The sequence below is a fragment of the Berghia stephanieae genome, chromosome 3 (assembly GCF_034508935.2).
Source record: "Berghia stephanieae isolate SIO BIC M18660-M18661 chromosome 3, UCSD_Bste_1.3, whole genome shotgun sequence".
NCBI classification, from domain to species: Eukaryota; Metazoa; Mollusca; class Gastropoda; order Nudibranchia; family Aeolidiidae; genus Berghia; species Berghia stephanieae.
This window is the reverse complement of record NC_088362.1, coordinates 56,125,327-56,152,567: the sequence shown is the minus strand read 5'-3', so window position 1 is coordinate 56,152,567 and position 27,241 is coordinate 56,125,327. Positions and strand designations below refer to the sequence as shown.

The 27,241-nt window shown below is 35.6% G+C and overlaps 1 protein-coding gene across 2 annotated transcripts in view; it reads right to left on the bottom strand.

Moving 5' to 3' along the window:
• The window catches only part of LOC144968045 (glutamate receptor ionotropic, kainate 2-like), a 288,839-nt gene that overhangs the window by 29,219 nt on the left and 232,379 nt on the right, over positions 1-27,241 (bottom strand). For both annotated transcript variants that reach the window (XM_078906003.1, XM_078906004.1), the window contains exon 14: positions 20,867-21,078. In XM_078906003.1, coding sequence (XP_078762129.1) covers positions 20,867-21,078 — 212 coding nt within the window. The remainder of the gene's footprint in view (positions 1-20,866; positions 21,079-27,241) is intronic.

Below are 27,241 nucleotides of genomic sequence, written 5' to 3'. Positions count from 1 at the left end.
TAGTAGTAGTAGTAGTAGGAGGAGGAGGAGGAGGAGGAGGAGGAGGAGGAGTAGTAGTAGGGATGCAGAAAATAAAGACAGGCATTTCAATTTTGACACGGCGCCGCCAAGTCTGGGACTTTTTTGTCCTAGTGCGGAAGTCTGCTATATTTTTCTACTATCACAAACGATATGAACACGGGACTGGGACAGTCCTGTCCCGTTGATTTTGTAGCAAATCACAACGGCTTGGGACACAACGGGACTGTTTTGTCCCGTCCCAATAGGTGCGGAAGATCTCTCTAAATTCTATATGTTACAGATTTGGGACAGGACTGTCCCGGGACAGTCCTGTCCTAGTGCGGAAGAGGGTTTATAGCGTTGCTTGTGTCAAACGTTTGTGACAAGTGTTCAGAACATATTATACGGTCAGCTATGAGTAAAAACAAATCATCTCTAAGGATGGCTCGAAATAAAAACAAACAGGAATGTCGTGTTCCAAATATTTAGGTCTCCCAATTCAATTTGGCACTTCAAAAAAAAAACATTAAAAAAAAATAAGGGGGAACAAATCGGAAACTAATTATTGTTGAATCTCTAAACTCAATTAAATTCAATTCTTTAATTAAATTAGCATACAATAAAATTGAAAATAAATTGATTTATTATATATCCAATTAATAGACCGTTTTTCTAACCTGAAACTAGAGAAAAGTTGATATTGATGCAACTAATTCAATTCCTATTTACACCCTACATAACCAAAGCCGTGGATATGGTTGTCATATAACCATCTGAAAGACGATTTCCTATCGAGGTCCGAATGTCATCGGAGTATCTAGTCCAAAAATCCTTGTCACCTGAAATCTCTCTTTACTCTGAATCTGTTACACACAACTAAGTGTGATGGTCTCATGAATAAACTTTGAGTTTGTCAAGTGACCCAGAACGATATCTGGGTCTGGACTCTTCATGATGGCATGTTTTCGTCGTCCATCTGTGTTTGTCACGTTCTTTGTTGACATTTTCCAAGTATGGAGATAGAAAGTAAAACTCTAATTTCTTTCTTCTGCTTTTCCAATCTGTGATACTGGTTACTCCCTTCAACTATGTGATAATAACGAATGTGATGAACTCAAATGTATGCACTTCTTCCTTCTTGGGGGGGCATGCATTTGGATAATGTGGTGCGGCTAGTCCCATGGCAGTGCTTGACTTCTTCTTTTTTTTCTCTTTCAACAACTTTTTAATAATCTTAATCATGTCTTTGTTTCATTATTATTTTTCGAGGCAGTTTGGATTAACGATCCGACTCGAAAGGTACCGAGTTCGAATACCCGCTGCGCTTTGTGGCCTTGAGCAAGTCACACCGCCATGGCTCAGTTTAAGACACTGCACTGCGGCTGACGCCTGGTTTATTCCAGTCTTCCCTTGGAATAGACTCAAAAGACAAATCTGGTCTATGGGATGAATAAAGGGAATTTTTGTTTGTTTGTTTGTTTGTTTATTTTGTTGTTTTTTTTAAAGAATCTATTGTAGTGGCCCCTCAGAGCGTAGCCATCGTTAACTTATAGCCTGGCACTAGAACCATCTAGGACAGGCAGTTTGACGTCATTTTTTAGGTTTGTGTAGCGTCTAGTGAGTTGTCGTTTGTAAAGCTCAAAGAAACAAGTTATTTCATTGGTTGAACTATTGAATATAACTCACGATTTGTTTTCTTTTGTGGCAAAAGATTGGCATTTTGACGTCATTTTTTGGTCAGTGTCAGGCTATAACTTTACGATGGCGACGCTCAGAGTCATCGACCCATGGAGCCAGAGTTGATTCCGGTTTACAAATAGTCCCTGATCAACAGCAACACGTATAAAGTAGAACAAGGCATGACGCCTCTTAGGCGATACAGCAATTTTTCGGACAGAGACAACGCTATTAACGGCCAGACACTTATTTTACACCTGAGTACGGTGAGATTATATGAATAAAGAGACTTTTCCGAGGACTCATCTATGTGCCGAGCGAAGCTCAATCCCAGGACCTTCCGATCCGAAAGGTATAGCTAGATCTAATAGACCCAGTTACGCAATCACTGTTGGGTGGACGTGGGGGGGGGGGGGGGGGGGGTTTGTTGAGAAAACAAACTGGCTAAAGATTAATCATTATCGTTTCTTATTGGGTGATGAAAATTCGATCACTTCCAATAACTTTTATTTTAAAGGTTTCTTACTATCCAGATACCTTTTATATTATTTGATACATTTACTGCTTACTTCACTGAGTATCTATAGATAGAATGAAGTTGACGTCACTCGGGTCTTTGTTATTGTTTCTTGCCATCTGCGTTTATGTTATGTGTAATTCTCACTCAACCGTATTATTCAGACTATAAAGGTTCATAGTTGCACAAAGTTTTTGTGTGTTGGTCCGTTATACTTCCGGATGGCAATGTTGTGAGCTTCTTAGCCAAATGCATGCTATCTATAGACAAGTAAAATACATTTAAGTGAGAATTACACATAAAGGTGGATGGCAAAAAAAAAAAACAATAACAAAGACCTGAACGACGTCATCTTCGTTCTATCTATAAAACGGGATTTTACAATCACTAGACAGTTAGATTTACCCTGAAATGTCCTCTTAATACGCTTCAACAGTCTTAACGTCACTTCCCTTGTAATGACTCATGGTAACTTAGTAACTGGCTCTATACTATCGGAACAATGGCGGACGCCTTTATGAAATATTTCTCCGACCCTAAAAGCGTATCCAGAGGGGGAAAAAAACAACATTATAAATCTGATCATGTTTTGACTTTTACACATTCTGATAACAAGACATATCAAAAGTTCTCGCCAGCATGAAGAATAAAAATTACCGGTTTTCTATGTTTAGAACCAGGATGGTCACCGTTGCTGGGCGACGTGACATCAGACTATTGAATCGTAGACATCGTTATGTAAAAGCCTGATACTGAAATCCAAAAGGACTGGCAGTTTGACGTCATTATTTGGTTTTTGCACCGTCTAGTGAGTTGTCGTTAGTAGAGCTCATGGAAACAAGTTATTTCATTGGCTGAACTATTGAATACAACTCACGATTTGTTTTCTTTTGTGGTAAAAGACTGGCATGTTGACGTCATTTTTGGTCAGTATCAGGCCATAACTTTACGAAGGCCACGATTGAATCCAATTTCCAACACCAATTGGGGCGATCTTCGTCCAACCTAGTCATCGATCTTATGATTTGTTGCTGTACAACGATTGGACATTTCCCAATGAATGTAAACACGCTACGGTGTTCATGAAAGTTGTACACATACCCATGAGTCACACTGAGCAACATGATCAATTGTGACGTTGATTATTTCTCAAATTGTGTACACTTTTCACTATGTGGGTCTTGTTGAGCACATATTCAAATGTGACCAATGATCTGGAGCAAATGGAAAGTTAATATAGATCGCTCCCATTAAGATAAGGCGAGACTAAGATGCTTTTTTTTGGTAGTTTTTTTAGTTTTTAAGGGTTTGACGGCCCTTGCAACACATTGAGGTCATATCAGCGCCAGTAAAAAGGAAGAAAATGGGACAGTAAAAAGTTCTAGAATTACAATTAAAGCACCCAAGAAAATGTAAGACAAAGAAGAATTGGTTCAAATAGGAAACAGATGTAGATTCCAAGAGCACAATATCAAATTACTTAGTTTGAGATCACCTAAAAGTCTCACCCAGACACTAGCACAAGATCCCACTAAGAGGAATACACTCAAATGTTTACAAATCATATGTCAAAATTAGAATATAAGAATACATAACAGAGAAATGATTTACAAGGAAAAAAAAATATCATCTCCCAAAACTATAACTACAATACATTCGACTGTTTCCCTCCCAGCCAAGGACTCCGGCAGGGTCAGGACAAAACCAAGTAATCTCATTCCAAGACAAAGACAGAAAGCAATTTGAAAAACAGATACAGGCGGAAAGTAGATACACCAAGTATCTCCCTGCCCACTATGGGAGGTCAGGAACCCACCCAGGAGACTAAGATGCCAGAAGCTGTGGACTGTAAAAGGTAATAAAAATAAATGAATATAACAGCTTCTAAAAAGAACAAAATATCAAACGCAGAAAGTTTCGGGCTCGGAAAGCGGATTGAAACAAATCTGACCATTTAAAAAAAAATCAAATTTTATGTATGTGTGTGTCACGTAATGAGATTGGATGGAGAGATGATCTTAAATATAAATATGATAAGATAGGAAAGCAAAAATACATAAAGTCAACGTCAACCACTGGAACTGGCCAAGGCATGTTTAAATTCATTCATTCAATAGTAAAGAAAAGTCGGAAAATATATGTAGCATCGTATATACAGCATTCATTATTATATCAGTCAATTCATTCAGATTATATCAATAAAAGTCAAGGTTATATGGAAATATAGAGGCATATTAATATAGTCAAAGCATTCATTAATATCATTCAATTCATTCGTATCAATATTATATTCAAATTCAAGAGTGCTATATTACAATTATCACATTGCATTCCCAGGCGCTGACGCCATGTATGTTCCTGGAACACAAAGTCGCTTACACCGGGAAACACACCAAAGACATCAGGGAAACACCTACACGGTGAGTTATACCCGTGTATAAGGAGAGTGATCAGGCATGGCAAGAGTTGGCGACCAGTTGGTTTCCAGTGGCAATCGGACCTCGATGTGTGTTACTCTGCCAGATGGTAATATGGGGTCCCTTTCTCTATATCAATTATAATGTACGACAGGCTGATTATTGAATAGTAACAAACAATGTCTATAATATCCGATTGGTGATACAGGTTAAGATACTTTTCAAAAGATATTATATTCTTATGGATACATTATCATCAAAACAATTCTATCCTGATTGATTAAATACTTTAAAAAGTGAATATTGATGAAGTTATACTTTTTTCGGTTATTCCCCTTTAGCGTAATTCAACTAGACGGAGGATTTCTCAAAGTCTGAACAATCGATATAACGAAGTTGACTTCACTCTGGTCTTTCTTTTTGTTTTTGTTCGCTTGGCTAAGAAGCTCACAACATTGCATACGGAATACAACGGACTAACACACAAAACTATGTGCAATCTTGAACGTTTATAGTCTGATTAATACAGTTTAGTGAGAATTATTCATAAGCATGGATGGCAAATAACAATAACAAAGACCAGAGTCACGTCAACGACGTGACTTTCTATAAACGTTCAAGGTTACACACAATTTTGTGTTTTGGAAAATTATAATCGCCTGGTGGATTTTGTGAGTATTTTACCTAACCACATAGCATCAATAGCTTTTCGATCTGTCTTCAACTCATGGATTATATTCATGGGGAATAAACTAGAATAGTATATAACTCATTCTATTTTCACATTTTAAATGTTATTTTACGATACTGATATCCTAATCATAGAATGATTTTGTCATTACTTCAAACATACTTTTTAAAAAGACTTTCTGATTAATTTAAAAAAAATCAATATTAAAGATATTATTTGTTAATATTCAAACGAGAACTCTTCTTACATATGAATTGATATAGAAATAGTGTGCATATATTGCCATCTGGCGGACATAGCCACATGGAGGTCCGACTGCCACTGGGAACCAACTGGTCACCAACTCATGGCATGCCTGCTCACAAAGTTGACGTCACGCAGGTCTTTGTTATTGTTTTTTGCCATCCGCGTTTATGAGTATTTTTCACCAAACTGTATTAACCAGACTATAAACGTTCAAGGTTACACACAGTTTTGTGTGTCGGTCCGTTATAATTCCGGATGGCAATGATATGAACTTCTTTGCATACTATCTATAGGTTTAGTTGTGTTATCAAAAGTTATTGTACTGTCATGAATAAATCATATTTTTAAAATGTACAATATATCTATAAAGTCTTTCCCCGATTTTAAGGACTTTTTATTCTAAAACCGATATAGATATTTACACCTGGTTTTCACCATCTTTTAATTTTGAGAACTCAAGCCATTTTCGCCTAGTATTCCTTGGCCTCATTACATCACCAAAGTTAGCAAAATGAACATGAAAAGACCTCCATTTTCTCCACTTCGATTAACGACAGTGGGTCAAAATTCTCCATGTGTAATGTGATTAATGTTTTTAAAGTATGCCGTTTCACCACGACATCATAAGATATCGTCGCCTTGGAATTCCACGAAGGAATATAGATAATTCATCAAACAAGATGTCTGATGTCAACAGGAATCACCCATGTCGTCCAAGTGAGCAAGTTGGGGGTAAATAATCTTGCCAAAGGAAAAAAAACGAAAGTGCCTGAAGCGGGGCTCGAACCGGGACATTCCGGGTCACAATGCAATGCCTTAACCTCTCGGCCACCCCCCCCCCCCTTTTTTTTTTTTGCATGAGAGTAAATTGCAAATCGCAAACAGTAGCTCAAAAACGTTTCATAGCTTAGTTTGGCAGAACAGTACAGGACACAAAAAAACAACATTTTTTTAAAACAAAAAGGAAGTGGGTCTTCTAAATTTGCTGATACAAAAGGTGGAAGTTTGGTATTGGCAAATGCACAAAAGACCTTCCTTTACCGTAGAAAACATTCTTTTATCGTAAAAACGATTACCGTCGATATTTTTTTTGTGTTACTGTATTTAGGATGCTATTGTTTGTTTGTTTGTTTGTTTTTTGTTGGCGGAAGAATGATATGAGCTCGAAAGGTTCCTTTTTGGTATTTTGTTCTTTTTCGAAGTTGTTATATTATTCATTTTTGTATATTACTTTTTACAGTCCGTAGCTTCTAGCAGCTTAGCATCACTTTGCCTTGAGTAAAAGATAATTGTAAACAAAATGTATTCAAAAGTCCACGTCTAAAGTATATTGGCTGTAACGTTTTTTTCTGTTAAAGATGTTATTAAACATGGAGAGACTTTATGGGCACTCTGTTTATCCTGATCAATTACATACTTTAAAGAGGGAAAATAATTAAGCTATATATGTTTGGTTACTCCCCTTTATTGTACTTGAAAGATAACGAGCGTATTGACGCATTGCGTTTATTCTAAAAGCCCATAACAATGCAAGCCGGATATAGATAGTTCGAAGATGACGTCACTCAAGCCTTTGTTATTGTTTTTGCCATCCGCGTTTGTGAGTTGTTCTCACTAAACTGTATTAACCAGACTATAAAAGTTCATGGTTACACAGAGTTTGTGTGTTGATCCGTTATACTTCCGGATGGCAATGTTGTGAACTCCTTGGCCAAGCGCATTCTATCTATTAAACACCAACACTCAACCAAGAGTCTAACCCTAAACGTTTATAGATAGAAGATGACGTCAATCAGGTATTTGTTATTGTTTTTTGCCATCCGCGTTTATGAGTAATTCTCACTAAGCCGTATTAACCAGACTATAAACGTTCATGGTTACACACAGTTTTGTGTGTTGTTCCGTTATACTTCCGGATGGCAATGATATGAGCTTCTTAGCCAAGCGCATACTATCTATAGATAGTTCGAAGATGACGTCACTCAGGTCTTTGTTATTGTTTTTTTGCCATCCGCTTTTATGAGTAATGCTGCCTGAACTGTATTAACCCGACTATAAATGTTCATGAATACACACAGTTTTGTATGTTGGTCCGTTATACTTCCGGATGGCAATGTTATGAGCTTCTTAGCCAAGCGCATACTATCTATAGATAGAATGCGCTTGGCCAAGGAGTTCACAACATTGCCATCCGGAAGTATAACGGACCAACACACAAACTCTGTGTAACCATGAACGTTTATAGTCAGGTTAATACAGTTTAGTGAGAACAACTCACAAACGCGGATGGCAAAAACAATAACAAAGGCCTGAGTGACGTCATCTTCGAACTATCTATAGTCTGAATAATACAATTTAATGGCTGGCTAAAACAATAACAAAGAACTGAGTGACGCCAATTTTGTTCTATCAAAATGCCCATGTTTATTTCGTTAACTTAATATTGATAGAAGTTGACGTCACTCAGGTCTTTGTTATTGTTTTTTGCCATCCTTGTTTATAGATAGAATGCGCTTGGCCAAGGAGTTCACAACATTGCCATCCGGAAGTATAACGGACCAACACACAAACTCTGTGTAACCATGAACTTTTATAGTCTGGTTAATACAGTTTAGTGAGAACAACTCACAAACGCGGATGGCAAAAACAATAACAAAGGCCTGAGTGACGTCATCTGCATACTATCTATAGGTAATTCTCAATGAACTGTATAGATAGTATGCGCTTGGCTAAGAAGATCACGACATTACCATCCGGAAGTATAACAGACCAACACACAAAACTATGTGTAACCATGAACTTTTATAGACTGGTTCATACCATTTAGTGAGAAGTACTCATAAACTTGGATGGCAAACAGCAATAACAAATACCCGAGTGACGTCAACTTCATATTATCTATTGACTTGACTATAAATATTCAAAGTTACACATATGTTCGTGTGTTGGTCCGTTATGTTTCCGGATGGCAATATTGTGAGTATCTTAGCCAAGGGCACACCTTCTATAGCCTGACACGAGGACTTGTATTTTGAAGTCACTTTACGGTTATTGCACTCCTTAGTGAGTTGTTAGTTGTGCTAAAAAAAGGAAACAAATGATGCCAATGGTTGAACTGTTGAATACAACTCATGACTTGTTTTCTTTAGGTGATCTTCGACATGTTGTTCAACGTAATAGTTTGGTCAGTGTCAGGCTTTGAGTTTCCGAGATCTTCGCCCGGGTCCGGGTGATAAACATGCAGAGGAAATGCATAAGGACTACTCAAGACGCGTTCTGCAGAAATTCAATCGGAGGAATTTTACGTTTCTATCGATTTGGCAACACACTTCAACAGTCGTAACGTCACTTCCACCGTAATGACGCATGGTAACTAAGTAACTGGCGGAACAATGGCGAACGCCGTTATTAAATATTTCTCCGATGAGCATAAAAGCGTATCCAGAGGGAAAAAAAACATTATAATTCTGATCATGTTTGACTTTTACACATTCTGATCACGAGACATATGAAAAGTTCTAGCCAGCATGAAGAAAAAAATGTACCGATTTTCTTTGTTTAGAACCACGATGGCCGCCGATGCTGGGCGACGTGACATCAGAATATTGAATCCAATTACTCACTGTTCTGCTGCTTGCTTGATCAATTAATGCTTTGAGCGTAGCCAAAAAGCTCACAACATTACCAGCTGGAAAAAAAATGTACCAACACCCAACTATATGTAATTTATAGTCTGGGTAATACATTCAGTGAGAGCTACTCATAAAAACGGCTCTCCAAAAACATCAACAAAGACCTGAGTGACGTCACTTCGTTCTATCTATAGATAGTATGCGCTTGGCGAAGAAACGCTAAACATTGCCATCCAGAAATAAAACGGACCAACACACAAAATTGTGTGTATCCTTGAACGTGTATAGTCTGATAAATACAATTTAGTGTGAATTATTCATAAACGTGGATGGCAAAAACAATAACAAAGACCTGAGTGACGTCAACTTCATTCTAAGTATAGAACCAACACCGGAAACAATATGTTTAGATAGTATGCGCTTGGCTAAGAAGTTCATAACATTTCCATCCGGAAGTATAACGGACCAACACACAAAACAATGTGCAACCATGAAAGTTTATAGACAGGTTAATACAGTTTAGTGAGAACTACTCATAAACGCGGATGGCAAAAAAAAACAATAACAAAGACCTGAGTGACGTCAACTTCGAACTATCTAAAGATAGAACGAAGATGACGTCACTAAAGCCTTTGTTATTGTATTTTGCCACCGCGTTTGTAAGTGATTCTCACTAAACTGAATCAACCATACTATAAACGTTGATTGTTACACACAGTTTTATGTGTTGGTCCGTTATACTTCCGGATGGCAATGTTATGAGCTTATTAGCCCAGCGCATAACAAATATTCAGAGAGAGGTCGATATCATTCACGTTATTGTTTATAAACAGTCAATTGTGTTTGTCCAAGCACGTATGAAGGTGTGTCACAAAATTCCATGTTTTGATTTGTCAACAATCTACTGGTGAACAGCAACGAATCTCTCCTGCAACTGGTGGGTTATAATCACGGGGAATAACCGAAAATAGTGTAACATTTATTCGATTTTCGCCTTTTTAAAGCATTTTATTATCAAGATATACATATTATAAATGATTTCGTGGAGATTTCGAAAAGATCTTTTTGAAATACTTCTGACTACACCACGAATTTAGTATGAAATATATTATTTGTTACTATTCAATAACAACCCCTTCTTTCAATATAATAGATATAGAAAAAGTAGGCGTATATAAACAGTTGGCGGAGATAAGCATATCGAGGTCCGACTGCCATTGGGAACAAACTGATTACCAACTCCGCCATGCCTGATCACTCTACTTATACACGGGATTCACTCTGGAGGTGTTTCCCTGATGTCACTGGTGCGTTTCCCGGTATAGGATACCTTGTGTTACAGGATCACATGGCTCCACCTGCCCAAAAAAATGTGATGAACTGTAATATAGCACTTGATGTCGTAACTGATATGATTGAATTGATTGATTTAATGAATGCTGTATATAAATGCCACTTTGATTCCGTATAATCCTGATTGCCTGATATAAAATGAATGAATTGAACTGACTGATATAATGAATGCTGTATATACGATACCTCATATTTTCTCTGACTTTTCTTAAATATTGAATGAACGAATATAAACATGCCTTTGATCAGTCCAGTGGTAGACTTTGACTTCAACATTTTTTTGCACACCCATCCAATTTCCACTTCTATTTCCTTCTTACCATATAAGCCTACTCAGATAATTTTATAGCTCATCATAGGATAAAAAAGTCTAGGTAGAATCATCTATTATTACTAATACTGTTATTATTATTATTATTATCATTATTATTATTATTATTATTATTATTATTACTATTATTATTATTATTATTATTATTATATTATTATTATTATTATTATTATTATTATTATTATATTATTATTATTATTATCATTATTATTATTATTATTATTATTATTATTATATTATTATTATTATTATTATTATTATTGTTATTATTATTTTTATTATCATTATCATCATCATCATCATCATCATCATCATTATGAAAATGCATATGCGACGACATTAAACGATTTTGCGCAGAAATGGCATAATTTTTCGGCATTGAAAATGAAAGCAACCGATGATCATACATATGCAGGTCCGGTAGCCCAACCCAATTACGGGCTGGATTTAACATTGCTGAAATGACACAATATTGTGCGTTGGTTTGAAAATATTGTCTTTATAACAATGAGACAATAACAACTTGGATTGTCAGACCTGCAAATAGGTCCGCGTAGAGAGTTGCCCATTTAACTAAAGATAATGAATTGGATTAGCAAGGCCTAAAGCAGATGTAAACATCACTTCTTTCACTATTAAAATAAATGAACTTTCATATTGCGCAATATCCCCTAAACGTGCTCAAAGTCAAAGCGCTTTACAAGGAATCTCTGGCCAACAACAAGATTTTAACATGTAGGACGGGACATGACACCTGATAGGCTATATTACAATTTTGTCGGACAGAGACAACGCTGTTAACGGCCAGGTACTCATTTTACACTTGAGTATGGTGAAAGAATGTCAGTAAAGAGCCTTATCCAAGGACTCAACTATGCGCCGAGCGAGGATCGAACTCAGGATCTTCCGATCCGAAAGCGAGTGCCATACCACTAGACCACATAGCCACTATATTGCAAGTCCATTAACTATGTATTGTGGTCGGTGTCAAATTGATTAGACTCTATCATTTATTTATAACAGTAAGATGATCTGTCTCACCTTTGAAAAAATGAGCTTTATATAGTGCAACATCCTCTAAATGTGCTCAAAGCACTTTACAAGGGGTCCCTGGTCAACTGCAACATTTCACAAAGCGCCTTTTCCAAGGACTCAACTATGCGCCGTGCGCGAGGCCCGAACCCAGGACCTTCTGATCGGAAAGCGAGTGCCATACCAATAGACCACATAGCCGGCTGATGAGAAGGGGAGCAGTGGCACTCTGACGCAAATATTATTAAAGTCAGAAAAACCAACAGCAAGTTTTTGGATTTTTTCACTTTGCTTTATGGAGTTGAATGGTTTCAAATATTGGTCAAAATTAATATTTGCTATGTTATGGGTTGCATTGATTTAAATATTCCAATTGAGATTTATTTGTTTTATATAATATATATATATATATATATATATATATATATATATATATATATATATATATATATGAGTTTATACTAATATATCAACGAAAATGTCAATTTTAAGCACAGTCTAAGTTTTTTAGTTATAAAATCTTAGCTTATCAACGGCATTTGGTATTTCACAATCTCTCAATTCATAAATAAATTGGTAAAAGGTCTTTATGGACTTTAGTGGGAACTTATCTCCCGATTAACAAGTAGATTTTGACCAATCAAATCACAGAATTTGTGACACACCCTCACATGTACTTAGACAAACATAGTTGGTTGTTTATAAACAATAACGGGAATGATATCGACATCCCTCTGATCATTGTTATTGTTTTTATACCGCCAAATAGTTGACTAAATATCACACGGTTTTCTCGATTAGATTATGACCGTAGCTTTCTGTTTTGGTTCTATAGATAGAATGCGCTTGGCCAAGGAGTTCACAACATTGCCATCCGGAAGTATAACGGACCAACACACAATCTCTGTGTAACCATGAACTTTTATAGTCTGGTTAATACAGTTTAGTGAGAACAACTCACAAACGCGGATGGCAAAAACATAACAAAGGCCTGAGTGACGTCATCTGCATACTATCTATAGATAGAATGCGCTTGGCCAAGGAGTTCACAACATTGCCATCCGGAAGTATAACGGACCAACACACAAACTCTGTGTAACCATGAACTTTTATAGTCTGGTTAATACAGTTTAGTGAGAACAACTCACAAACGCGGATGGCAAAAACAATAACAAAGGCATGAGTGACGTCATATTATGCATACTATCTATAGAGATAGTATGCGCTTGGCTAAGAAGCTCATAACATTGCCATCAGGAAGTAAAACGGACGAACACACAAAACAGTGTGCAACTATGAAAGTTTATAGGCAGTTTAATACAGTTTAGTGAGAACTACTCATAAACGCGGATGGCAAAAAACAATAACAAAGACCTGAGTGACGTCATCTGCATACTATCTCTAGATAGTTCGAAGTTGACGTCACTCGGGTCTTTGTTATTGTTTTTTTTTTTTTTTGCCAATCGCGTTTATGAGTAATTCTCACTAAACTGTATAAACCAGACTACAAACGATCATGGTTATACAGTTTTGTGTGTTGGCCAGTTATACTTCCGGATTGCAAAGTTGTGAACTTCTTAGCCAAGCGCATACTATCTATTGATCAAGGGGAAGAACAGTGGATATTTTACTTAGACAAAAACCATCGATAGTAAAACCGGTGTAGTTTGCTATGTTTACCAATCACTGCTATTGTTTACATTATGACGATTGTCCAAGAGGCGTGGTTATCAATCTCTCAATTGGCGGTCTAGAACAATAACATAGACCCGAGTGACGTCAACTTCATTTATTTTATAGCACATTTACTCTCAATTTCAGCTCACAATAATTGTGAATAGTTCACCAAAATCAACAATTTCAATTGGATTCAATAGTCTATGCCACGTCGCCCAGCAACGCCGGCCATCGTGGTTCTAAACAAAGAAAATCGTTACTATTTATTCTTCATGCTGGCTAGAACTTTCCATATGTCTTGTGATCAGAATGTGTAAAAGTCAAAACATGATCAGATTTATAATGTTCTTTTTTTTCTTCTCTGGATACGCTTTTATGCTCGTCGGAGACATATTTCATAAGGGCGTCCACCATTGTTCCGATAGTTTAGAGTCAGTTACTAAGTTACCATGCCTCATTACGAGGAAAGTGACGATACGACACACCCTTAAGTCTGCTTGGATAAATATAGTGTTGTTAAGAAATGAGAAAATGAACGAAGGAGACGTTTCTTTGCACTTTGTTATTGTTTTTGACCACAAGTTGAGTGATTAGTTCTCACTAGCTCTTTGTTAATACTTTAGACAGCCTGTCAGTGAATAATTCTCACTAAAGTATAGATAGTTCGAAGATGACGTCACTCAGGCCTTTGTTATTGTTTTTGCCATCCGCGTTTGTGAGTTGTTCTCACTAAAATGTATTAACCAGACTATAAAAGTTCATGGTTACACAGAGTTTGTGTGTTGGTCCGTTATACTTCCGGATGGCAATGTTGTGAACTCCTTGGCCAAGCGCATTCTATCTATAGATAGTATGCGCTTGGCTAAGAAGCTCATAACAATGCCATCCGGAAGTAAAACGGACCAACACACAAAACTGTGTGTATCCATGAACGTTATAGTCGGGTTAATACAGTTCAGTGAGCATTACTCATGAACGCGGATGGCAAAAAACAATAACAAAGACCCGATTGACGTCATCTTCGAACTATCTATATCAATCAGATTATTGATGCAATGTGTTTAGTTAAAGTACCAATAACATCAGCCAGTCGGATATAACGTATCTTTACACAAAACACAAAACGTTTATAGTCTGGTTGATATCATTTGGTGAAAATTGGATTCAATAGTCTGATGTCACGTCGCCCAGCAACGGCGGCCATCGTGGTTCTTAACAAAGAAAATCTGTACTTTTTATTCTTCATGCTGGCTAAAACTTTTCATATGTCTTGTGATCAGAATCAAAACATGATCAGATTTATAATATTTTTTTTCCTCTGGATACGCTTTTATGCTCGTCGGAAAAATATTTCATAAGGGCGTCGGCTATTGTTCCGATAGTTTAGAGCCAGTTACTAAGTTACCATGCGTCATTACGAGGGAAGTGACGTCATGACTGTTGAATCGTATTTCGCTTAACTGTATTATACCGACTATAAAAGTTCATGGTTACTCAGTTTTGTGTGTTGGTCTGTTATACTTCCGGATGAAAATGTTGTGAGCTTTTTAGCCAAGCGCATACCATATATAGTGCAAGACAGAATACAATTTCGTCACTCGGCGCGATCTTGCGCTATTTTATTTTCAGTAATTCTTAAAAACCATGATATTTGTGAAGAAAAAAAAAGCAAAAACAAAACAAAACAAAATATATCTATATAGATAGTATGCACTAGGCTAAGAAGCTCAAAACATTGCCATCCGGAAGTATAAGGAACCAAGACACAAAACTATGTGTAACCATGAACTTTTATAGTCTGGTTAATACAGTTTAGTAAGAAGCTCTCAGAAACGCGGATGGCAAAAGCAATAACAAAGACCTGAGTGACGACAACTATCTATAAAAAGGAGAAAAGACTATTGTTGAAAAAATAGAAGTCAAGAAGCTGCCAAAGCTGCCGGCTGATATGTACAAGACAATATTACCGATTGGTAGTATGTTCAGATTAGGACAGAAACAGTTATGATTAGGGTCAGATCAGTTAAAGGTCTCACAGAACAGCGTGAGCCAGTTATATTAGATTAATTGACGTGATCAGGGAGAACATACGCTGGACAACGTACAAAGATTTCATACACTGGTGAGAACTCAGTTCAACACAGCAGTCAGGCCGTCAAGACAGACATCAGAGACATAATATCTGTTTTTGGAGATGTTGAGGTGTGTTAAAGTGTGAAGAGAGAGTTCCCAGCCGTGCGCAGTTTTGAAAGCCAATGCGTGGTCAGTGGCAATCGGACCTCTATAAAGTGTCAATCTCGGAGTTGGTTTTATATTGCTACATAAGTAACGTGTGCAACGTTCTTGAGTTTCTAGAAAGTATAATGTCTGTAATAATGAAACTTAAAAACTTTTAGGTCATATTTATTGTCTCAAACCATTGAGAAAAGTCAAATTTGTTCTTTTAACATTTTTGTATGAGCAAGAATTTTGCTTTTTAACGACAAATAATAGAAACATTTTAAAAATACGAATACAGTTTGGATTACATCCCTTGCCATTAAATTGACCAGAGAAAGAGTTTACTTTGTTGTGTTATGATTTCTATTCACAAATTTCAGCTTATATTTCTTCACAAATAAACTGTTTTAGAATTGTATTGATGCATTGCGCTTAGCGAAAAAAATCACAACTTTCCAGTCGGATTTTACGGACCAACGCACAAAACAATGTGTAACCTAAACATTTATAGATAGAGTGAAGTTGACGTCACTCAGGTCTTTGTTATGATTTTTTTTCGCCATCCACGGGTATGAGTAATTCTCACTTAACTCTGTTATCCATACTATAAAAGTTCATGGTTACACAGAGTTTTGTGTGTTGGTCCGTTATACTTCTCGATGGAGATGTAGTGAGCTTCTTAGCCAAACGCATACTATCTTTTGTCTGATCAACACAGATAAGTGAGAACTACTCATAAAATAAAATGTCTGGCAAAAACTATAGCAACTAGCTGAGTAATGTCTATACGCTTCAACAGTCATAACGCCACTTCCCATGTAATGACGCATGGTAACTTAGTAACTGGCTCTGAACTATCGGGAAAATGGGGGACGCCCTCATGATATATTTCTCCGACGAGCATTAAAGCGTATCCAGAGGGGGAAAAAAAACATTATAAATCTGATCATGTTTTGACTTTTACACATTCTGATCACAAGTCATATGAAAAGTTCTAGCCAGCATGAAGAATAAACAAGTACAGATTTTCTCTTTTTAGAACCACGATGGCCGCCGTTGTTGGCGACGTGACATCAGACTATCGAATCCAATTCCGTTATATCTATAAAAACACTTCACGAAATTAAAGTCTCTTTGTTATTGTTAGATAGAATGAAGCTGACAAATGTTGTGAGTATTTTACCTAAATGCATCATCATCATCATCATCATCATCATCATCATCATCATCATCATCATCATCATCAACATCATCATCTAGTCAGCTGATCCTGCGTAGAACGTTGCTTAGTTTAATGCATAGTATCAATAAAAAAGAATCAAATTGACGTCACTCAGCCCATTGTTATTGCAGTTAGCCAGCCATTTTTATAAGTAGATGATGTACATTTAGGTAAAATGATCACAACATCAACCAGCCGGATTTATATCGTACCAAAACAGAAAACTATGTGTAACCTCAAATGTTTATCATATGATTGGTACAATCTACTCATAAAAGTGGCTGGCTAAAACACCAGCGAGGTAAAATTTGGTCTATCAATACACTTTTAATGCAAATAAAAAAGAGGAGTAAAAAAAAATAAAAAAAAAAAAAAAAACAAAAAAAAAAAACAAAAAAAATCGAGGTAAAAAATCTGCCAAAGCTGTCGACTGAATTTACAAGACGATGTATCGATAGTGTGTGCAAATTAGCACAAGAAAATTTATGATTGGGCTCAGATCTTCACCATCGTAAACTTATAGCCTGACACTTTTTAAAAAGTGACGTCAAAATTCAGGTCTTTGGCCGCAAAAGAAAACAAAAACGTCAGTTGTATTCAATAGTTCAACCAATGAGATCAGTTGTTTCCTTGAGCATTACTAACGACAACTTTCTAGACGATGCACACAACTAAAAATGACGTCAAACTTTAAGTCCTAGAGGGTTCTAGTGCCGGGCTTTTTAACAAAGACTCTAACTTGAAAGTTATTTTAACCCGTTATTATTTCAAATAATTTATTTTCTGAATAAAAGGGAAGAAAATCGTTATGCCTGAACGGGAGAACATCCTAAATTTTGTCACACAGCAGGATCGTGTACAAATTGATTTTCAATAATTCTGACAAAATGTATTATGTATGAGGAAAAAACCAAAACAAAAACCAAACAAAACAATATATATATGTGTGTGTGTGTGTGTGTGTGTGTGTCTAAATCCGGAAAAGAAATATTTACAATCAAAACAAAACAAAAATAGAGGTCAAGAAGCTGCCAAAGCTCCTGGCTGGTGTATGTACAAGATTATATATTACCGATTGGTAGTAAAGTATGTACAAGTTAGGTTAGTGAAAGTCAGAATGTTAGGTGGGTTGTCATATCCGGTAGGGGTCACCCGAAGTGGGCGAGTTTTGGTTTATTTACATGATCGGGGAATCATACGTTGAGATACGTATAAAGATGAAAGATGTCATACACTGGTGAGAACTCCGTTCAACACAGCAGTCAGGCCGTCAAGACAGACATCATAGACATAGTATCTGTTTTTGGAGATGTTGAGGTGTGTTAAAGTGTGAAGAGAGAGTTCCCAGCCGTGCGCAAGTTTTGAAAGCCAACGAGTGGTCTATGGCAATCGGACCTCTGTAAAGTGTTAATCTCGGAGTTGGTTTTATGGTGTCACTGAATTGAGGGGTGCAATGTCTTAGGTTTTATAGAAAGTATAATGGCAGTAATAATGAAACTTTAAAACGTGTTGGCCATGTTTATTGTCTCAAACCATTGAGAAAAGTCAGGTTTGTTCTTTTCAAATTTTCTATATGAGCTAGAATTTAGGCTTTTAACGAAAAATATTATAAACATTTTAAAAATATGAAATGAGTTGGGATTACGTCCCTTGCCATTAAAGTGACGATTCAGCGACAAAAATTAGTTTTCTTGTGATTTCCATTCACATATTTGTAGCTTATAAATTGTTATCACATTCTTGTATGTCGCTATGGATGTCATTAATTTATAAACAATAGCAGTATCAAGTGAATTCGTTTGGTACGTGATTCTTGCTCTTGACCAGTGACTTAAATAGTAGTTAAAAGAATTCATATATTCGGACACGTATCCTAATAACTAGAGGTGCCTTAATGAGTCAATAAAATGGAGATTAAGATAAAGGGAGTAAATCTGACTCATGAGTGAACAACACAAAATAAACGACGTTTCGGCCTTTGGCCTTTCTCAAGAAAACACAAAATACATATATATTTATATTAGATTGTCATAATAATATAGGCGAAATTTTGTAAATGTGTGTGTGTGTGTGTGTGTGTGCAGTGGAAGAGAGAGAGAGAGAGAGAGAGAGAGAGAGAGAGAGACATATATATAGAGAGAGAATGGGATGACGTAATGATATCAAAACTATACATATATCTCAAGAATAAGGTAGGGGATTGGGGGAAAAAAAGGGGAGGGGGGAGGGGTTATTGAAGAATACTAGATAGAGGGAGAGACAGACAGACAGACACAAAGAAAGAGACAGAGAGAGAAAGAAAGAAAGAGAGAGAGAGAGAGAGAGAGAGAGAGAGAGAGAGAGAGAGAGAGAGAGAGAGAGAGAGAATGAAAGTGGGAGAACAGGAGTGGAAGGATGCGGTTCAAAGTTATATTTAAAATAGAGGAGATGATAAATTAAATAAAAATTAAACAATATAATAATTAAAAATCACAACAAACTATATTACTTTTTATTTGTTTGGTTTTTTAAAATATATCTTAACAGCGGATGTAGGGGACCACTAATAACACTATTGCTGTAGTATTTTTCAATAACCTCCCCCCCCCCTCCCCTTTCCCCCATCTCAGTACCTTATTATATATATATATATATATATATATATATATATATATATATATATATATTTGATATCATTACGTCATCTCGTTCTCTCTCTCTCTCTCTCTCTCTCTCTCTCTCTCTCTCTCTCTCTTTCTCTCTCACTCTCAATCTCTTTTCCACTGCACACTCACACACACACACACACACACACACACATTTACAAATTTTCGCCTATATTATTATGTCAATCTAATATAATATATATATATATATATATATATATATATATATATATTATATGTATGTATTTTGTGTTTACTTGAGAAAGGCTAAAGGCCGAAACGTCGTTTATTTTGTGTTGTTCACTCATGAGTCAGATTTACTCCCTTTATCTTAATCTCCAAGTAATGAGGCTTGCTGTTTTCCAAACGTTGAGTCATACACGCTTTGCTCATTCCCTTGAAATCCCCATGCCCTTAGAAATGTTTTATGTATGAGGTTTTCATTATCGTTTTCATTGTGTTGGACACATTCAAGGGACACAATCTCATAGAAGGAACGACATTGATGTCACTCACTGTTTTTTAACCATACATTTTTATGAGCAGTTCTTACTAAATTGTATCAATCGGATTATACCGTAGCCATCGTTAACATATAGCTTGACACTGACCAAAAAATGACGTCAAAAAGCCACAAAAGAAAACAAATCGTGAGTTGTATTCAATTGTTCAACCAATGGGAGCACTTGTTTTCATGAACACTACTAACGACAACTCTCCGCTAACCAATAAACGGAAAATCGTCCTATTTCTTAAGACACAACCACAATTTATTGATATCTTTCTTACTCATCAAACTATTTGAAGATGAATCTTTCTTATAGCTATCAGAACTTCTCATTGTTTTTGTAACGATGACTTTTCTGAATAATAATAATAAATGACATTGTTGAACCAAACGTCTAAAGGCGCTTTACAGATAATGAATTGCGTTGCGAAAAGAGATAGTTAAAATGATACATTGAAACAAAATACAAATTGCTTAAAAATAGTATACAAAACATTACAGTCGGCATGGTACAAAATGAATTTTGAAAAATGGGCTTTGAAGTTTGAGATATATGCTCGATTTCTGAATAAGATTATGTATGGTGGTTTGCTGTTGCTTGGGACTTAGAAAACTATTTTTGTAGCGGATTGGTATGGGCTCTGTAAAAATGACCGGAAAGAAAACAGTAAAGTGCAGACAAGTCAAACGTATCTTACCTTAAAGAAAGACATGGTAGAGGAACTGACACGGGTGCCATATTCTATATCAGTCTGTTTGGCCAGATCCTCTACACTCTCGATGGGAGACACCATCCTCTCCACTGTCAGGAAAGCTGCCAAATTGGCTGTATATGACGAGATGATGATGAGTGTAAAAAACCACCAGATACCTCCAACTATCCGGGTACTCACGGCTCTTGGGTTGACGTCTGAAAAAGGAATAGATATAATACGTTTTGAGACCGAGGTCATAATATGTAATCTTATGTTTGCAAACTTTCAGCGTGGCTCAGCGGTGCGGTCTTTGCTTTGTACCTGGAGGGTACCTCGCCCCATAGATAACACAGGTAGTCTGTGCCTCTCCCTAGCTCAATTTGCGACGCTGCACTGCGGCTGATGCTGACGCCTGGGTTATTCCAGTATTCCTTTGGAATTGACCCTAGAGACAAATTTCCCCTATGGGATGAATACGCGGAATTTTATTTTATTTATCTATTTTATCAGAAATATTGGGTCATTAATTCCTCGTGCTTTGAAAAGTGGTAGAACAGCTTCTAAGAATTGGAAACATTTGACAAACTCTCAAAGTATATGGCCAGAACTCTTCATTTTTTAATTCCAACTATCTTAAAATGTCTTTCTTCGGTCGGTTAGTTTTAGTTTGATAAGGACTTGACGCTTTTGCCAAAATAAACAAACTCAGTGACATTTCTGTGTCAAGGAACCGTGAGATATTTATCTCCAACTTAATGCCATTTTTCTCATTAATTGATTTATCAGAAATCTAGAAGTAATTATGAAATAGCTCCCGGCCAGACGTCAAGGTTTCTTCAAAATAGACGAAAACGATCATAAGCTTCTTCCATATAAAAGCAGTCTTCGGGGCCATTATTATTATTATTATTATTATTATTATTAGTAGTAGTAGTAGTAGTAGTAGTAGTAGTAGTAGTAGTATTAGTAGTAGTGTAGTAGTAGTAAGTATAGTAGTAGAGTAGTAGTAGTATAGTAGTAGTAGTAGTAGTAGTATGTAGTAGTAGTAGTAGTAGTAGTAGTAGTAGTAGTAGTAATAGTAGTAGTAGTAGTAGTAGAGTAGTAGTAGTAGTAGTAGTAGTAGTAAGTAGTAGTAGTAGTAGTAGTAGTAGTAGTAGTAGTAGTAGTAGTTAGTAGTTAGTAGTATGTATGTATGTAGTAGTAGTAGTAGTAGCAGCAGTAGTAGTAGTAGTAGTAGTAGTAGTAGTAGTAGTAGTAGTAGTATCAGTATTAGTAGTGATAATTTTACATCTGAGTATATTGATGAATTGTGAAAAAATCGTTTCCCAAAGGACAGGTGACGACCGGGTACTCATTTTACATATGAGTATATTCTTACGTGAACTTTGAGAAATTGTAAGTAAAAATGGTGTCCCAGGGACACTGTGTCACCCACGCTTAATTCGTGTATCGTTTAAACTACAAATCAATAAATTGTATCAACTTGTATTTTTAAATATTTTTTACTCTCACATGTTTGTGTTTAAACGCCGTTTTTATCGGTGTCTAAATTTCCCCCTTCTGCGGAGAAAAGGTCAAACCGTAATGAAACGATGTATGCGTTCTTGAGCAATTTAAAGTTTAGGAATTTTTATTCGATCAGATTATCTATACGAGGATAGGTCAGCGAACTATAGCGTAAGTTTATTGGATAACACCGTTTCAAAATCAAACCATTTTATAGATAGTATGCGCTTGGCTTATAAGCTCACAATTTTGCCACCCTGAAGTATAACTGACCAACACATAAAACGTTATGTAACCATGATCGTTCATAGTCTGGTTAATACAGTTTAGTGAAAATTACTCATAAACGCGGATGGCAAAAAAAAAAAAACAATAACAAAGACCTGAGTGACGTCAACTTCGAACTATCTATAGCTACGAGCCATAACAAGCACCAATTGTAAAGCCTACTGCAGAGTTGCCTAAATGAAATTCAAAAATTCGTAGTTTCCAAGAGAACAAAAAAGAAAAAGTCACCTTAAATAACTTTAGAAATAATTTATCTGCCCTGGGCATCATGTACCAAAGTAGCTCCAAAGACCTTTAACAGAAGCCAAGGAACTAAACTTTCCTTTGCAACGAGATTTATTGAGTCAAAGAAGCGAATGCAGTCCTGTAGCTGGAGCCAAAATTCGCATTTCTTCGAATTATTCGTAGTACTAGGCAGGTCGTCTGGCATAATGCAGCATGAATGCTTCTATTTGAAAAACCAATGATATTTTTATAATGCAGCAGTAATGCTTCTATTTGAAAAACCAATGATATTTTCATAATGCAGCATGAATGTTTCTATTTTAAAAACCAATGATATTTCTACACTAATTGAGTAAACAACGCGTTGTTAAAAATAAAACGATTTTAACTTTAATCTTTAATATTAAGCACGAGGTTTAGACATAACACCTGATAGGACCGATGGGCCACAATCTAGGTGCATATATTTGCAGGTCTAATAACAGAATACAATTATGGGCTTGATTTAACATTGTTTTAATGGACGATACTTTGCTTTGATCTGTGAAGGATAGGGTATGATCCAGTGTAACAAAAAGAGGAACGTTATATCCAGTCGTATGTTGAGAGCTTTCTAATTAAACGCATGGCATTAATAGATGTAACGACATTGATGTCATTTAGCTTCATGTTGTTGTTTTAGGGAGCCATTTTAAAAACTCGTTATCACTAACTTGTATCAATCAGACCATACACGTTTAAGGTTTCACACAGTTTTGTTTTGTTTTTTTTTTGTGTTGGGACGTTATCTCCGTCCAGTGGATGTTGTGAGTATTTTACCTAACAGCATCAACTTTCCTTTTATGGTCTTTCTGATTTCAACATTAAAAGATTACCGTGTAGACTATTCAAATCAGTGAAACTAGGTTGATTTTTTTTTAAGAAGACGAAAAATAATTAATGTCCTTCCCATTTTGAAAGATCTGCATTGGCTAAAATTAGATTAGCGAACAGAATACAATTCAAAGCCGCAGTCCTTGTAGATCGTCGGCCTCGAATGATCAGCCTCCCCCAGATTACTTGTCCGTATTCCTCCATTCTAAGTTATGGACACCCAAGAATTTTGAGATACTTGTCTGATGCCTTTCGGTTATTTCAAGGCTGGTTTTCTAAAACTCGTAAATCCTCTCCGTACTTTCCACCTACAGCAAAATCGTCACATTTGTTACGACACAATTTGCATTTTTCTTATTCAGATTTATTATGCACAACTCAAACTTTGAAGAATGATCTTTGTTTGATTAATAAGAACATAAAGTTGTTTTGTAGAGAGCTTGCTTGAGTTTTAGAAATCATTTTTTTCTGCTGGGTAAGCTGGGATCGGTAAAGAGAGAGTTAAGTTGATTTTTCTACATGAGTTTGAAGTTTAAAAATGAATAAATTATAGACCGAATGAGAAAAAATTTAGGGGAAATAATCCTCAAAATCTCAAAATGAGAGAAACGGAGTTAGGGAGTTTTGGAAAATCAATTTTTAGTACCAAAAACAAATACGAACATTGATGAGAGAGCTTTTCCCAAGAGGACACCCAGTTTAGTTGTGTTAAAATCTAAGTAAAAGAAACTATTTTAACATGGAGCAATGTCTAAAACTTTAAGGTTTTGTTCCAGATGGAACCATTTTGTGTTTTTAAAATGCGCGCGCGCGCGTGTGTGTGTGTGTGTGTGTGTGTGTGTGTGGTGTGCGCGTGAGAGAGAGAGGGAAAGAGACAGTGAGAGAGAGACAGAGAGAGAGAGAGAGAGAGAGAGAGAGAGATTCTGTATGTGTCTGTAAAGCACAGAGAACCTATGTTTTTGGATAAGGTGCTTGATAAGTGCTTATTATTATTATTATTATTATTATTATTATTATTATTATTATTATTATTATTATTATTATTATTATTATTATTATTATTAATTATTTATTATTATTATTCTAAAAAGAATAATAACAATTTAAAATAATAATAATAATATAATAATAAATAATAATAATAATAATAATAATAAATAATAATATATAATAAAATAATAAAATAATAATAATAATAATAATAATATCCTTATCATACAAACAACAATCTAGAGAAATCAGATAATATATTCTTGTTCTTGACAGATATATAAAGTCAATCACAAAGGTCTGTCGATATTTGAAAAACATTATTATCTTAATCAACTTCAGCAGTCAGGAAGATTGACAAATTTTATTTGTATATATATATATATATATATATATATATATATATATATATATATATATATATATATATAATATATATATATATATATATATATATATATATATCTGTTTACCTTTCTACAGTGTATGGTCAGAGTAGTGAAATTGTTAGTTATCATAAAACACATCGCCTCGGGACTATTTTCTTTGGAATACTAAAACTATTACAACGTAAATACAAGAAACGCAATTTTATAATTTCAATTACATTATAAATATTTGGGACGAGGTCAATGATAATAATACGATTCATACTAATCTTTATTTTTGAAAAGTCTAGACGTTGAGAAAGGAAAACCTTTTGACGTTCCAATCCGCAATGCTGTATCGACACTAAAAATCAGTTTGTGTGGGATTCCTAGCTAACAAGTAAATCGTTTTTGAAATGATGTATTAAATTAAATATGGACTGTTTTTACACCGTCTCTTTTGATTATGTTTGAATGTATCTTTCTTGTCATGCCATTGTTGTAATTTAAAAACATAGAGGCCTTGTAATGTAATGCTATATTGGCACTAACAATCAGTCTGTATGGTTTTTTTGTTAACAAATAACTGGTTTTTGAAATGATGCATTCCTTTCTATCGTTAATGAATTTCTTGTCATTTATTTCTATCAAAATAATTGAGGCCCTTGGCTGTATTGCTGTCTCGATACACAATAAGCAAATGTATCAGCTTCTTTGCTACCATATAACCTTTTTTTAAAAATAGAAAATTTAATATTAACGTTTATCTTACATTGTTCTTTATTCTCGTTTATAAATGTATCTTTTCATTACTGTACTTTGAATACAAGTTTATTAAATAATAAAAATGTTATTAAAAGAGAAGGGATTTAAAAGAACTGTATTGCTAACAAATATGAAAGTGGTTAATACGTAACATACAGATATATAAATATTCTTCTGCTTTTTCTCGTTCTTCCTCTTCTTGATCGTCGTCAAGGCGTCGTCTTTTATATTGTGGTTCTTGTAATGTAGAAAACAGGATTTACTATGCTTTTAGCGCGCTAACAAGTGGTGGACGGCGTCGACTGTTTAGCGTCCCTCTAACGGCCAGGTAGGGTTGTATCAGTAAGGTCGCGGGTTCGAGCCCCCGTCGCCCAGAATTTTATATTCTCTATTGTCTTCTGGCTCTTTTCTACTTACTTCAAATTCTGTTATTATCAACTTAAGTGCCTGCTCCACTAACTTTTCTGAATTAGTGTGCGCTATAATGACTCATTTATTCTCCCATCAGGCATTATGGAATCATGATTCTACTTAATAGTATGTCAGTCGCCTGTTACAAGACTTTTTTTTGTAGAATGACTCTTACAATATCTGTCATCTCCTAAAATCAGGTACTCATTAACACCAGAGTCGAATGGCATAATACGTGTAAAGTGCCTTACCCAAGGGCACAACTTTGGGGTCCGAATTTTCGACGATGACTACCATCTACCCGGTCAGTTACCACGCTTAATATTGCTTGACTTTGTGACAAGACGAGACACCGCTCTGCTGAGCCATCAGGCCACACTTGACCCCTACCTGATAGAGGATTATCATAGAGGAGCAAATTTTCCAGTCACAAAATAATAATAATAATAATAATAATAATAATAATAATAATAATAATAATAATAATAATAATAATAATAATAATAATAATAATAATAATAATAATAATAATAATAAAACAAAATACGAAACGAACAAAGCTCATGAAAATGGGTTAAAATGACAGTAAGAAGTAAATGAACACAAATTAATATAACAATTTCGAAAATAAGAAGACATTACCAATTACAGAACGTTTCGGGCTCAAAATCCTTCTTCAGCCAATAAAAACAATAAATACACGAATATATTACTTAAACTCAGACAGCCGGCTGAGGAATAATTGTCTGAATGTTTTTTTTTTAATTATTATTATTGTTTTTGTTATTTCCTGAGGAAGGGTTTTGAGTCCGGAACAGTCCGTAGTTGATATTATGTTCTTTTTCAAAGCGAAGGGTGTCGTGTCAATTGGATCCTGAGTTTGGCACTTTTTATTCTGTTTTCATCTGACACTTCTCTATACCCTCCTTTTCGAAGCTGTTACATCCATTTT